At 32.9% G+C, this 12,940-nt stretch overlaps 1 protein-coding gene across 1 annotated transcript in view; it reads right to left on the bottom strand.

Moving 5' to 3' along the window:
• The window catches only part of LOC132257300 (slit homolog 2 protein-like), a 38,362-nt gene that overhangs the window by 11,069 nt on the left and 14,353 nt on the right, over positions 1-12,940 (bottom strand). Inside the window, exon 3 of the mRNA XM_059754155.1 lies at positions 746-1,516. Within this exon, the coding sequence (XP_059610138.1) occupies positions 781-1,516 (736 nt within the window). The 3' untranslated portion in view covers positions 746-780. The remainder of the gene's footprint in view (positions 1-745; positions 1,517-12,940) is intronic.

The raw sequence follows: 12,940 nt of genomic DNA, 5'->3' as shown, positions 1-12,940 counted from the left end.
TTTCTTTGACTTAAACATAAAAATCGACTTAAAACCACTGTTTTTGGACATCTTTTCTTATCATAACCTCAAAATATCACTAAAAGATCTTCAAAAACTCCACTCGAAAGCTTTCTAGATCACAAAAGTGTCTCTTATGATGTTCCAACGAACTTAAAATTGCTGATTCAGCATGAAAATTGGCAAGAAAGTTGTCTAAATAAACATTTTCAAAGACTAAAAAATTATTTTTGAGGTTATGTTCAACTTTAACACAATTTGCAGTGTTTCTTGGCATCAAAGTTGCAATTGATGTTCTAGAATGCGAATTATTCACTAAATCTCTCCTTAATTCGTGACATAACCTAGAAAAGGATTATTTTCGATTGATTTTACGTAAAAATCAAAAGAAATCCAAAGGATTTGGATAATTTTGGCAGTAAAAGAAACGCTCGGGAAAGGAAGATTGTGATTTTCTCAACACTTTCACTTCTTAAGTACTTCTTGTCATTTTGGAGACATTTTGTCATGTCAAAATTGACAATTAATGATGGAATTTGTCCACGAAGTGAGTTGAAATTCATTGAATGAATTTTGAAGAAAGGAAGGGGAAAACTGGAGTTGTAGGCTCTTATCAAATACAGTGCTAACCTTAATCTATATCTCAACTAGTCATCTAAAGAGACTTTATGTACACGCGCGCGGCAACATGGCGCAGTGGAGAGCGGGATGTGCGCGCGAAGAAGTGCCGCCCCGGAGTTTTTACCTGTGAATGATGTGACGCTGCTGGACTCCTGGGAGTCATACGTAGACGACGTGGGGCGTGGGGGTGCCCTTGGGCGTCGGCATGCGACGGTGATCGAAGTAGTCGAACTTCTCATAGTGATCCGGCTCCTCGCGCTCGGCCTCCTTGATGGGAATCTCCCAGGGGCGCAGCGTGCGATACTCACTGGTCAGCGCCTGAGCCTGCAGATATCGCTCCAGCTCCATCTTGTCAATCTGCTGCGGGACAATGCGCTCATTCACATTCTTGCGCTCCTCCATGATGCGCTTCCGGCGTCGCGCAAACTGCAGATACAGCACAACACTCACGCCCGCCATTGTCACGAGCAGCACCGACAGCACGGCGCACACGATGGTGACCAGGCGCGCCGGACACTCCATCTCACCCTCGGACATGTCCTTCAGACGTCGACGGAGGCGCACGTTGTCCTCCACCACGTCGCAGCCGATGGCCTCGCTGTCCAGACTGAGGCTACTCGGGGCGCCGCCCTCCGCATCCAGGCGCTCCTCCTCGTGCACCAGTCGCCACAGCCACAGCAGCGAGCAGTTGCACTCCAGCGGATTGTCCGCCAGCTGCAGACGCCGCAGTCGATCCAGCGGAAACTGCACGGCATCCAGTGTCCTCAGGCCGCCGCCGCGCATCGACACATCCTCCAAGTTGGGATTGCCGTGGAAGAGGCGCGGCGGCAGATCACAGAATGCCTGATTCCCATCCAGTGACACGTGCTGGAGATGGGTATTGTCCACAAAAGCCCTGCGGAGAGAGAAAGGATACAATAAACTTTATGTCTTTGAGAGCGCAGGAACCGCCCATTTCTAAGCCACGCCCACTTGGAAACAACTTGAATTGGATTTGGACGGTTAGAGTTTCGATTAAAATACAGTTTGAAGCAATTTTTGGAAGATTTTACAAACTAATTTACACTTAGAAGCTAAAAATGTTTCGCATTGTTATTAAGAAACACTCTTCTTGGCACTTAATTCTTCATTTCATGCAAAAGTCATATGAAATCTTAGATTTTTCGGTTGAAGTTGCGATGAAAATATAGTTTGAAGCAATCTTAAGCCCCCCCCACTCGAATTCTCCGCCCATTTTGAGTTATTTCGGCCAAAAATAAGCTTCTAAATATAATAGTAATAAATTTATTCTCCTCCTCCACGATTGCGGCTGCCGCCGACTTCACAATCGATTTCCCCGAGAAAACGGCAGAAAACTCGGTTTATTCAAATAACGGAAACTCGTTCGGGTTTTCTTCGTGAATCTTCTTATCTCTTTGAAATAATAATATAAAATTATTCTGCAAAAATTTCAAAGATCGGAAAGTGAATTTCTTAGTCGACGGGTGCCGTGAAGACTATCAAAAGTCAGCAATTTGAAGTTTGAGAGATGATTTTGCTTGGAAATTTTACTAATTTTTCCATAAACTCTCTGTTATCTTTCAGTAAATTGATAAAATTGCTCAATTCTATTTTTATGCAGAATTTCCCAGGTTTTTCCACTGTTATTTGTTTGAAATATTAACTAAAATACGCAGAATTAATAGACAAATTGGGAAAATTTGCTACAAAAAGTCGGTTTTTGATCATTTTTGTTTACTTTTTTTTTCAAACAATTCGTAAAAATCAACTTTTTACATTTTTCCTGTCCATTATTTTCCCAAGAAAATTTGAAAAAATAATCAAATTATGATTTAAATAAAAAAAAATTACTTTCTGAATTAAAATAGCAAAAAAAATCTAATTTTGAATACATAATAAAAAAAAAGATTATTTTTCCGCAGTTAAATCACAAAGAAAAATCAAAATATTATCAAAAACTGAATAAAATAGTCAAAAAAAGAATATTTTTATCAAATAAAATTGAAAAATAATTGAAAAAAAAAATTATTTTCCCAAATAAAATGACAAAAAACCAAAGTAAACCAAATATTGAATGAAAAAAGTAAGAAAAAATGAATATTTTCTCAAGAATATTAAGAAAAAAAGTCATATTTTGAATTAGATTATCAAAAAAATACATATTTTCCAAAGCAAAATTGAAAAATAATCAAATTCTAAATAAAATATGAAAAAAAGATTTTTTTTTCAATCAATAATAATCAATTAATCAGAATATTCACAATTATTCAATTATATTCAAAATTTGATTACAGAAAAAATTTATATTCAGAAAATAATAATAAAAAAAGATTAGTGAGAATCTTGTACGAAATAATAAATTTTTGAATCAAATATTCAGGAAATAATAAAAAAAATCAAAAAATAATCAGAATCTTGTACGAAATAATCAAAAATTGTATAAAATAATTAAATTTTTTAAAGAAATATTTAGAAATTAATTAATAAAAAAATGTACAAAAAATCAAAATTTGTATAAAATAATTAATTTTTAATGAAATAATCAGGAAATAATAGAGAAATATTCAAAAAAATAATCAAATTTTAATGAAATATTGAGAAAATAATCAAAATTTGAGTAAAAATCACGAAATAATCGAGGAAAAAGATGGAATAATCACAAAGTTAATGGTCTCAATTTGCCTAGTGATTAGCCCCTTGGGCGTAAACTATCAAAAGTCGACTTTTCACACTTTTCAACGCAACATTGAGAAATTTTCTACACGCGAGAGTTTTTAAGAAAAATCGTATTTCTTTAATTTTTGCCGATGAAAGACATTAAGATCAATCCAAACAGACTTTCAATAGTCTTCGATTCACCCGTCGATATGATTAAATTGGCCAAATTTCGCAAACCACCCAAAAGCGAGAGAGAGAAACTTGTAATCCTTGTGAATTTCACTCAGTGAAGAGTCCTGAATCAATAGGGAATTTTTCAAATAATTGTCCGCAAATATTTGCCATTCAATTTCCGCCGTGAAGCGCACCTGAGCGTGGACGCTTGAGTGACACGAATGGGTTAACTGTGGACACATCTCATCGCTATCCAAAGCGATTTTAATGCGCACAACTAATCCCGGACACGGGAATCAATGGCCACATTATCCGGCTTGTCTGTAATCGGATTTTCTCTGCTATTTTTCCTCATTTCTTTTCATCCAATTTTTTTTAGGCTCTGTTTATGTCCAAAGGGGGAAATCAATTGCGATTTGAGACCATTTTATTTGTGATTTTAATGCAAATTTTGATGATTTCATACAAAATTCTGATTTCTTTTTAATTATTTTCCGGAATATTCAATCAAAATTTGAATATAATTGAATATAATTGTAAATATTCTGATTAATTGATTGAAAATAATCTTTTTTTTTTAAATATATAACACAGATTTTGATTACTTTGATTATTTTTCTATTTTACTTGGAAATAAAATAATTTTTTAATATTCTTTGCTCAAAATTTAATTATTGTTCAATTTTACTTGGGAAAGTAATAATTTTTCATGAATTCTTAATTCAGAATTTGATTTTTTTTTTAATAATTTGTTTTGCAATTTTACTTAGGAAAATAATCATTCTTTTACATCAAAATTTGATTATTTATCAATTTTTACGTAAAAAATGATAATTTTAAGATTATTTTTTATTCAAAATTTGATTATTTTTCTATTTTACTCGGAAAAAAAAATTTTGTGATTATTTTATTCAAAATTTGATTATTTATCAATTTTTACGTAAAAAATGATAATTTTGAGATTATTTTTTATTCAAAATTTGATTATTTTTCTATTTTACTTGTAATAATGGGTCATTTTTTAAAGATTATTTTATTCTGAATTAGATTATTTAGATTTTTTTGGAATTATACTTAGGAAAAATCTTTTTTTTTCAATTCAAAATTTGATTATTTTTCAATTTTATTTGGAAAAAAAATAATTTTGTGATTATTTTATTCAAAATTAGATTATTTTTCAATTCTACTTGGGAAAACTTGTGGGAAAATAATCTTTTTTTTTAAATTATTTTATTCAGAATTTGATTATTTCAACTACGACGGGTGAATGGAAAACTATGAAAAGTCGATTTATCATAGTTTTCATCTTATGAATTTTTCAATAGCTTTTCATTTGTTCTTTCTGTACAAGAATTTTAAGATTTCTATCTTATGAGACAACAGCAAAAAATCTTATTTATCTAAGAAAGAACAAATGGGAAAAAAGAGTCGAATATTAATTATTTTACGCCAAGAAAAATGTCTCAAAAATTGCACTGAAACGCAGTCAGAAAATAATTTGAAATGTTCAGAATTATTCTAAAATGTTTTTCAAGACTTTAAATGAATATTTCTCATATCTTTTAAATTTTTTCACTTGAAAACTTTAAGAGAAAATTTGAATTGAAGTATGAAAAGTTGATTTTAAGAACTTATAAAGTCAAAATTTTCAGGTTTTTCATTAATTTTGCCATATTTTAGTCAAAAATTCCAATAAATACCGATAAAATCAACTGAAATATTCAAAAAATAAAAAATTCAGAGCAATATTTGCATTTTTACGGACGATTTGAAGGCTTTTTTGAGATAAATTTGGCAAATTTTGCAGCGAAAATCTTGAAATCGTTCTGCTGAAAAATGGCAATTTTGACTTTTGATAGTTTTCGAGGCACCCGTCGATTTGATACTAGGAAAAAAAATCATTAGCCAATGTTTGAAGGATCTTAATGGTCTCAATTAAATATATAAATATTGATTTTTACTTTCAAACAATTAAAATGTGAATAAAAATAACCAAAAATGATTATTTTCCACGTAAAATTGAAAAATAATGAAGAACTAAATATATAAATATTTTCAAATTTCCACTTTTAATTAAGTCAAGCTTTTAATTAAATAAAAAAGCGATAAAAATAAATTCATTTACTGTGAATTCTCAATTTTTTCCGTAATTTCCACCACTGTTGAATCATGCATTGTTAATTGTCTTTGTGTTCTATTTCCAGGAATGCTCCTTAAATTTCCAAACAACAGCAAAGCATTTGGCGTTTAAGGGTAATCTCGGGAATAATCCCTTGACAACATATATATTGATTGAAATTTGCTGTGCACGACAAGAAGCAGTTTATATTATTTGTTGGAATGGAAATTTTTGGGCATCACAGATCTCGTATTTCTCACAAGATTCCCGCCCCGCATTTGTCTCTCCTCAAAATTGAAGGCATCCTGGCGTGGAGCATTCCAACATCCCCGGCCAAGGGGCAGATATTATGACTGGAAGTGGTGTACAACTTCATGGAAGTATATTAATGGAATATTTCCACTGTAAAACCTTTTTATTTCAACAAATTGAGACATTTTCTACATAATTCTGTTTGGAAAAATCAATTTTCTTGCTTTTTCTGGGTTATGTGATTGATTTAAGACAGATTTTTGGGATTAAAAAATCCTCTAAATCATGAAAATTGTGTTTAATCTAGGATTTTCTCTGTTTTTCTTGGTAAAGTTGAGCTTTTCTGTTTAAAATAACTTCATATTAGGTAAGAAAAAGCTTAAAAGTCAATCATAACCTCAAAAATTGTCTTTTTTCTTAGTTTTTTCCGCTGTTTTTGCTCAAAAGTGACAAATTTTACGTCATTTCCTTGTAGAAACATTGCGTTCTTTGTCATATTCAGTAATTTTCTGGGGTAAAAAGGTGAAAATTAGATGAAGAACAGCATTCATAACCTCACAATTTGATCAAAAGTGTTTTTAAACATTTTCTATGGCATAAAACTAAAAAATCAAGACACAAATTTGCTATGAATGAACTTTAATTTCTTGAGATGGAAAAATCTGAATAAGATTTGTGATTAATCAGAAATTTGTGTCAGAAAACAGTTGAAGAAGTGGTAAAAAATGATTTATTTGAAATATTTGAGTAAAATAATCAAAAAATGATTATTTTCCCAAGTAAAATTGAAAAATAATCAAATTATGGTTTGAATAATTTAAAAAAAAAAGATTATTTTCTCAACTAACATTGAAAAAAAATCTTATTTTGAATAAATAATTTAAAAAAAAAATTATTATCCCGAGTAAAATGACAAAAAAAATCAAAATAAACAAATTCTGAATTAAATAGCCCAAAAAAATTATATTTTCTCAAATAAAATTGAAAAATAATTGGAAAAAAATTTTATTTCCCAAAAAAAATTACAAAAATTTAAAATAACCAAATTCTGAATTGAGTCATTAAAAAAATGAATATTTTCTCGAAATAAATTGAAAAATAATCCAAAAATTATTATTTTCCAAAGTAAAGTTGAAAAAAAAACAAATTCTGAATAAAATAATCAAAAAATTATTGTATTCCAAATTAAAATGGTAAAATAATAAAATTTTGAATCAAATAAATAATAAAAAATATATTTATTTCCCAAAGTAGAATTTAAAAATATTCAAATTCTAAATAAAATATCAAAAAAAAATATTTTTTTCCAAAGTAAAATTACAAAAAAAATCAAAAGAATCAAATTCCGAATGAAATAATTTAAAAAAAAAGAATTTTTTCTCAAATAGAATTGAAAAAAAAATCAAAATTTGAATTAAAATCACAAATAATAAAAAAAATAATCCGAATTTGTGTAAAATAAACAATTTTTCAATTAATATTCAAAAAAGAATACAAAAATATTCAAAAAATAATCAAATTTTGATTAAATATTCAGAAAAAAATCAAAAAATTATCAGAATTTGACTTAAAATCACAAATAATCGATAAAAAGATTGAATAATCACCGAAGTTAATGATCTCAACTTGCGCCAGTGATTTTCCCCTTGGTTGAAAATTCTGCAGAGGATTTTAAATTGAACATAACCTCAAAAAGAGTGCTGTAAACTTGGGAATTGCTTTTTTCGACCACTTTTTACAGCAATTTTGAGTTTGGTAATGATTTTATCATCTATAAAGCTTCTAATTTCAATCTTTTAAGTCCTTTTAGTCATCATTTTGAGGTTATGATTGAAAAATGTGCTTTAAAAAGGTGGTTTTAAGTGGATTTTTTGAGAAATCTTGCATGAAACCTTAAACTGTCTAAGAATTTAAAGTGCTGGAAGTGGTTTGGAAGTCGTTGTACAGATTTGTGGCATATTATCTCCCCCTTGTCCCCGACAAATCCCTCGACATCCCCACGAAACATCCCCCGCATATTAAGCGCTTCGTGTTTGCTGAAGAATTTAAACAGTGTGTCTCTGATATGGAACACAATCCCCGGCTGAGTTTCAATTTCCCTCCTTCGGACGCCCACCAACCCCCACCCCACCCCCCTGGAAATTTGATAATTTCATAAAGAAGCTGGGCGCCAAGTAAACACGCGCACGCCGATGGGGGTGGGAATTTAATATGCAAATGATCTCGGGACGCTCCATTGTTGGTCGCCGTCCGTCGTTCGTCGTTTGGTAATTTGTTGAGCTGACCATGCGACTCTCTGTCCATCCCTTAAAAGCGATGCAGCCACCCCTGGCCATTGTCTCTCTGTCAGCGTGGGCTTCTTCGGCAGCCAAGGGGGAGGATAATTTGCCCAGAAATCTGTACACCACTTCAAAACACTTATTTCTTCCATTTATGAGAAGAAATCAGAAAAGAACTTATTCTCACATATTCCCTCGGAGATTAGGGGTAAGTGGGGCAGCTTCAGATTCAAAATGCTGTTCCAACTTTAGGATTTTTTCTTGAAAAATCGGCTGAATATATTGAAATGATCACAACGCTCAAATAAACTCTCGTCTGTTGAGCTTCAGAAAATGCCTTTCATTGGGCATTAAAACTGATCCTTTTTCCTCTAAAGGAGAATGAAAATAATATTGTAATTTATCTGAAACTGCCCCGCACGGGGATGTTTCGGATTGCTCTGGGGCAGTTTCAGATTTTCACTTATATTTACCATAAATTCCATTGTGGAATTGTAGAATCGCGGACAAATGATCACTTTGGTTTCTAATCTACACACTGAAACTGTTTATTTCGCTAAAAATCGCCTTTAAAGTAATATTTTCGCGACTTTTCTGGACCCTTGCACGGACTGTCAAAATGTCTGAGCGAAAAGCAAGTTGCCCGTCATTTTTCCTGTATCGCAACGCCACCATGCGTGAGTGGTGGCAACTTGACGCGCCGCGAAAGTTCCGCGCAAAATGTGCTTCTCGAAATTTCTGCTCTAATCAGTGATTTTCGCGTGTATTTTCTCACTTTTCCACTAAGAAGTCGTTTAACGTGATGAAGCAATGCAGCACAGAACGGCACTTTGTGAAAAATCTTCAATATTTGCCACAAGAAAATTTCGACCGTGATGTTGCGTCAGACTGTCAGAGCGCGCTGTTGTCAGTCCGTGGCGATCCGAAACTGCCCCGTGTGCAGTGTTTGTGAATTTTCCACCACCCACTGAAAGGGCCGTGCCAAGGAGGAAAAGTTCGGGCATATTTAGAATCTCTACTTAACTCTCAATAACCTTTGATTGTGTTTCACGCGAATTGTGGCTTTTTTAATGGAGAAAACACGCAATCAATTCGGCAGCAAAATTCTAGTTTGTGAGTGATTTTCAATTTTCACTTATTTTATCTAAACAGTCAAGGCAATCCTGTGCAAATTTTCGTCAATTGTAGTCCTTAAGGACTACAAACATTGTGTGAAGACCAGGAATTTATTCATGCAAAAATCTCTGAGAAAATTAAGAAATCTGAAGCTGCCCCAATCTGAAGCTGCCCCATTTACCCCTATGAGGAGGAAAATGTTATTTTTAAGTGTTAAGAATCTTGCAAGAAGCTTATTTTGCATGGGAATCGCTGAGATATCGTAGAGATTGTGTTCGGAAAGATCGTTGAAATCTAATTTTGGAAACTTTATAGAATATTTACGATCCTTTTTAATGAACTTCCACCCGAAGGAAAGGACATAAATTGCTTGTGTCTGTTCCTGAGAGAAGTGCTCTTGATTTATATGATAAAACGCGTGGTTTTCATTGGTTTTTCTGGGCAAAAATGCTGTTTTTCACAGATATTTTTGTAATTAAACCTCAAACTCCATTAGAAAACAAACTCCTTGAGATCCTTTATGTTATTTTGTCATCCTTCTTATTTATAAAACAGTATTTTGGGACAATTCAGCAAATGATGCATGACTTTTCTGTCGTTTTCTTTTCGCGCTGAGGCTATTTTGACCGACGGCGGCAGCCGCAACTCAAAGACTTCTCAGTATAAAATTGTAAAAATGACTGAATTGTAATAAATATTCTTATTCTTTATATCAGATGTCTTTTGAATGCAATAAATGGCCTCCAAGAGTTGAAATTGATATTAAAATATTGTTTTCCTGGTCCGGAAAAACAGGGAAAAGCCAAGAATCAAAGTCTCTGCAGAATTAAGTCCACTCATCAATAGCAATTGCCATTGATTCTATTAGAAATAAGAATCAGGCCTTATCCCAGAGAAAAATTGAAGAAAATAGATTATTTGAGCGTTTTTCCTAACACATTTTGTGCTGAGAAATTAAAGATTCTTGTGTTTAAAAGATATTTTCGCGTGTTTTTTGTCACTAAATAGACTGAAAATCATCTGTACACCACTTCCAAATACTTCCAAGTTTGTATGGTGAACTCCTGACACTTTCTTCCACTTATTTTCTTCTATTTATGAGAAAAAAAAATCAGAAGAAAACATTCTCTTTTGTATACGAGAAGGAAAATCTGTTTTTAAGCATTAAGAATCTTGCAAGAAGTTAATTTTGCATGGAAATGGATGAAATATCGTAGAGATTGTAAGTCAAATTCCTGCCCAATTGGGGTATTTCTGGAGAATTTGTGGCGAAAATGCCACTATCTTGGCGGCCTTCTCCTCCTGACGAGACTCTCGCTGTAAGCATTATTCGACGGTAGAGGCGCAGCACTGAGAGTGACGCGGAGAAGAGTGTGAATCAGTCAGTCGTTTTGTGATCGCGAAGCGATGGAGTGTTTTTGCCTGTAGGAACAGGAAACACCGCGAGATGGCGCAGCAGGAGGAGTTGGTTATATATAGTCAATCTCCTAGAGTATTTGGAACTTCAAGAGTATTGTTTGTAACGGTCGTTCAAGTCAAATTTTGGACATTTTACCTTATTTTTTGTCAAATAAGAACAACAAGAGAATATTTACAACCCTTTCTAAAGGATTAATACTCGAAGGAAAGGACATAAATTGCTTGTTTCTGTTCCTGAAAGAAGTGCTCTTGATTAATATGATACAAATTGAGTGGTTTTCATTGGTTTTTCTGGGCAAAACTTACAGTTTATCACAGATATTTTTGTAATTAAACCTCAAACTCCATTAGAAAACTTATTCCTTGAGATCCTTTATGGTTTTTCGTCTTGTTTCTCATATACAAAACAGTTTTTAAGTCAGTATTAATTTTTGTAAAGTATTTTGGGACAATTCAGCCAATAATGCAAGGCTTTTCTGTCGTTTTCTTTTCCCGCTGAGGCTGTTTTGACCGACGGCGGCAGCCGCAACTCAAAGACTTCTCAGTATAAAATTGTAAAAAAGGCTCGAATGTAGTAAATATTCTTCTTCTTTATATTAGATGTCTTTTGAATGCAATAAATGGCCTAAAAGAGTTGAAATTGATATTAAAATATTGACTTCCTGGTCCGGGAAAACAGGGAAAAAACCAAGAATCAAAAACTCTGCAGCATCAATAGCAATTACCATTGATCCTATTACAAATACGAATACGGATCAGTCTTTGTTTTAGAGAAAAAATTGACGAAAGTAGATTTTCTTTCCGAAATTATAGCATTTAGAGGCAATAAATAAATATTTTAGAGTGTTTATTATTTGTCTATGAGACTGAAAACCATGAAAAATGAGATGAATTTCTCATATTTGTGAAATTAAATTGAATTTTACAACACTTCCACTTCTCAAACACTTACCAAACACTTCTGCTAAAAGTGTACACCACTTCCAACCATATTATCCACCCTTTGTCCTCAGCGATGGCCAGTGAGTACAATCAGCAATATGTTTGGCATTGTAATATTAAACCCTCGGCGACTGTTAAGCTATCGCACAATTTCAGGATTGTGCAGCGCTCTCGAGAGCGGGTAAACAGGATCTTTTGTGCGACCACCCCAATGTATATTTATGTATATCGCATGTTGGGGTTTGGGGTATGTTTTGTGTCCACTGATGGATTTATACCCCCGCCCCGATCGTGTGTGTGTGTGTGTTTGCGGAGCCAAAGGCGTAGCCAGAACTCATTTGGCTCTCATCAAGTGACTAGAAAGCACTTTGTGGCCATCGTGGCCAAATTTGAATCTCAACTGTCGGTATTTTCTGACAGTTTGCCCACTAATTCTTGGATTAAATTCATTTTCTTAGCTTTTAATCTCATATTTCTACAAGAATCCACTTAAAACCGCTCATTCTGGGCGTCCTAATCAAACATAACCTCAAAATATCACTAATAAATCTTCAAAGATTCATTTTGACAGCTTTCCAGATCACAAAATCACCAAAAACTGCTCATTCAGGATCAAAATAGCCCAGAAAGTTTTCTAAATGAACATTTTCAATGTCTAAATCAAAAATTTTGAGGTTATGTTCAATTTTTCTCACAATTTACTGTGTTTCTCGACATAATTCTGTCAATTACTAGCGATCTTTTCCATTTTAGCATGAGAATTGATGTGCTAGACATCAATTTGATACATTACATAACCTAGAAAATGCTTTTGTGTTTGTTTCCAGTGCATAAAAGAAAAGATATTCAACGAATTGGGACAATTTAAGTGAAAATGAACCTCGGAAGCACTTGTCAAGTGGTCAGTGTGGCCAGACGTCAGTAGAGACATCTGTGAGTAATAATTTTAATAGGTTCTTTTGACCATAACCTCAAATATCGTCAAAAAATATCGAAAAACGCCATTTAAAAGTCAACAATAGCTTCAATTATTGAATAATAAATTCAAAATGTCTTATTTTGTGTCTAAAATTAGTCAGAGATCGTTCTAAGTAATTATTTTCTAAGTGCAAAATATTATTTTTGAGGTTATGTCACACTTGAGCACAATTCAAAGCGTTTCCTCCTCTCAATTATCAAGAAAAGTGTCAATTTTCTGCAATCTTTCCGACTTAATCATAAGAATTAATATTAAATTGAGGTTAAATATGTCTTAAATGTGTCACATAACCTAGAAAAACACCAGGAAGATCTTTTTTTTTGTGATAAAGAAGAGTCTGAAAGAACCCCAGAGACTCTCATCGTCTCTACGTCCTTGTGC

The sequence above is a fragment of the Phlebotomus argentipes genome, unplaced genomic scaffold, assembly GCF_947086385.1.
Source record: "Phlebotomus argentipes unplaced genomic scaffold, Phlebotomus argentipes genome assembly contig_28, whole genome shotgun sequence".
NCBI lineage: Eukaryota > Metazoa > Arthropoda > Insecta > Diptera > Psychodidae > Phlebotomus > Phlebotomus argentipes.
The sequence above is the reverse complement of the archived record's forward strand: the minus strand, read 5'-3'. Positions and strand labels throughout refer to the sequence as shown.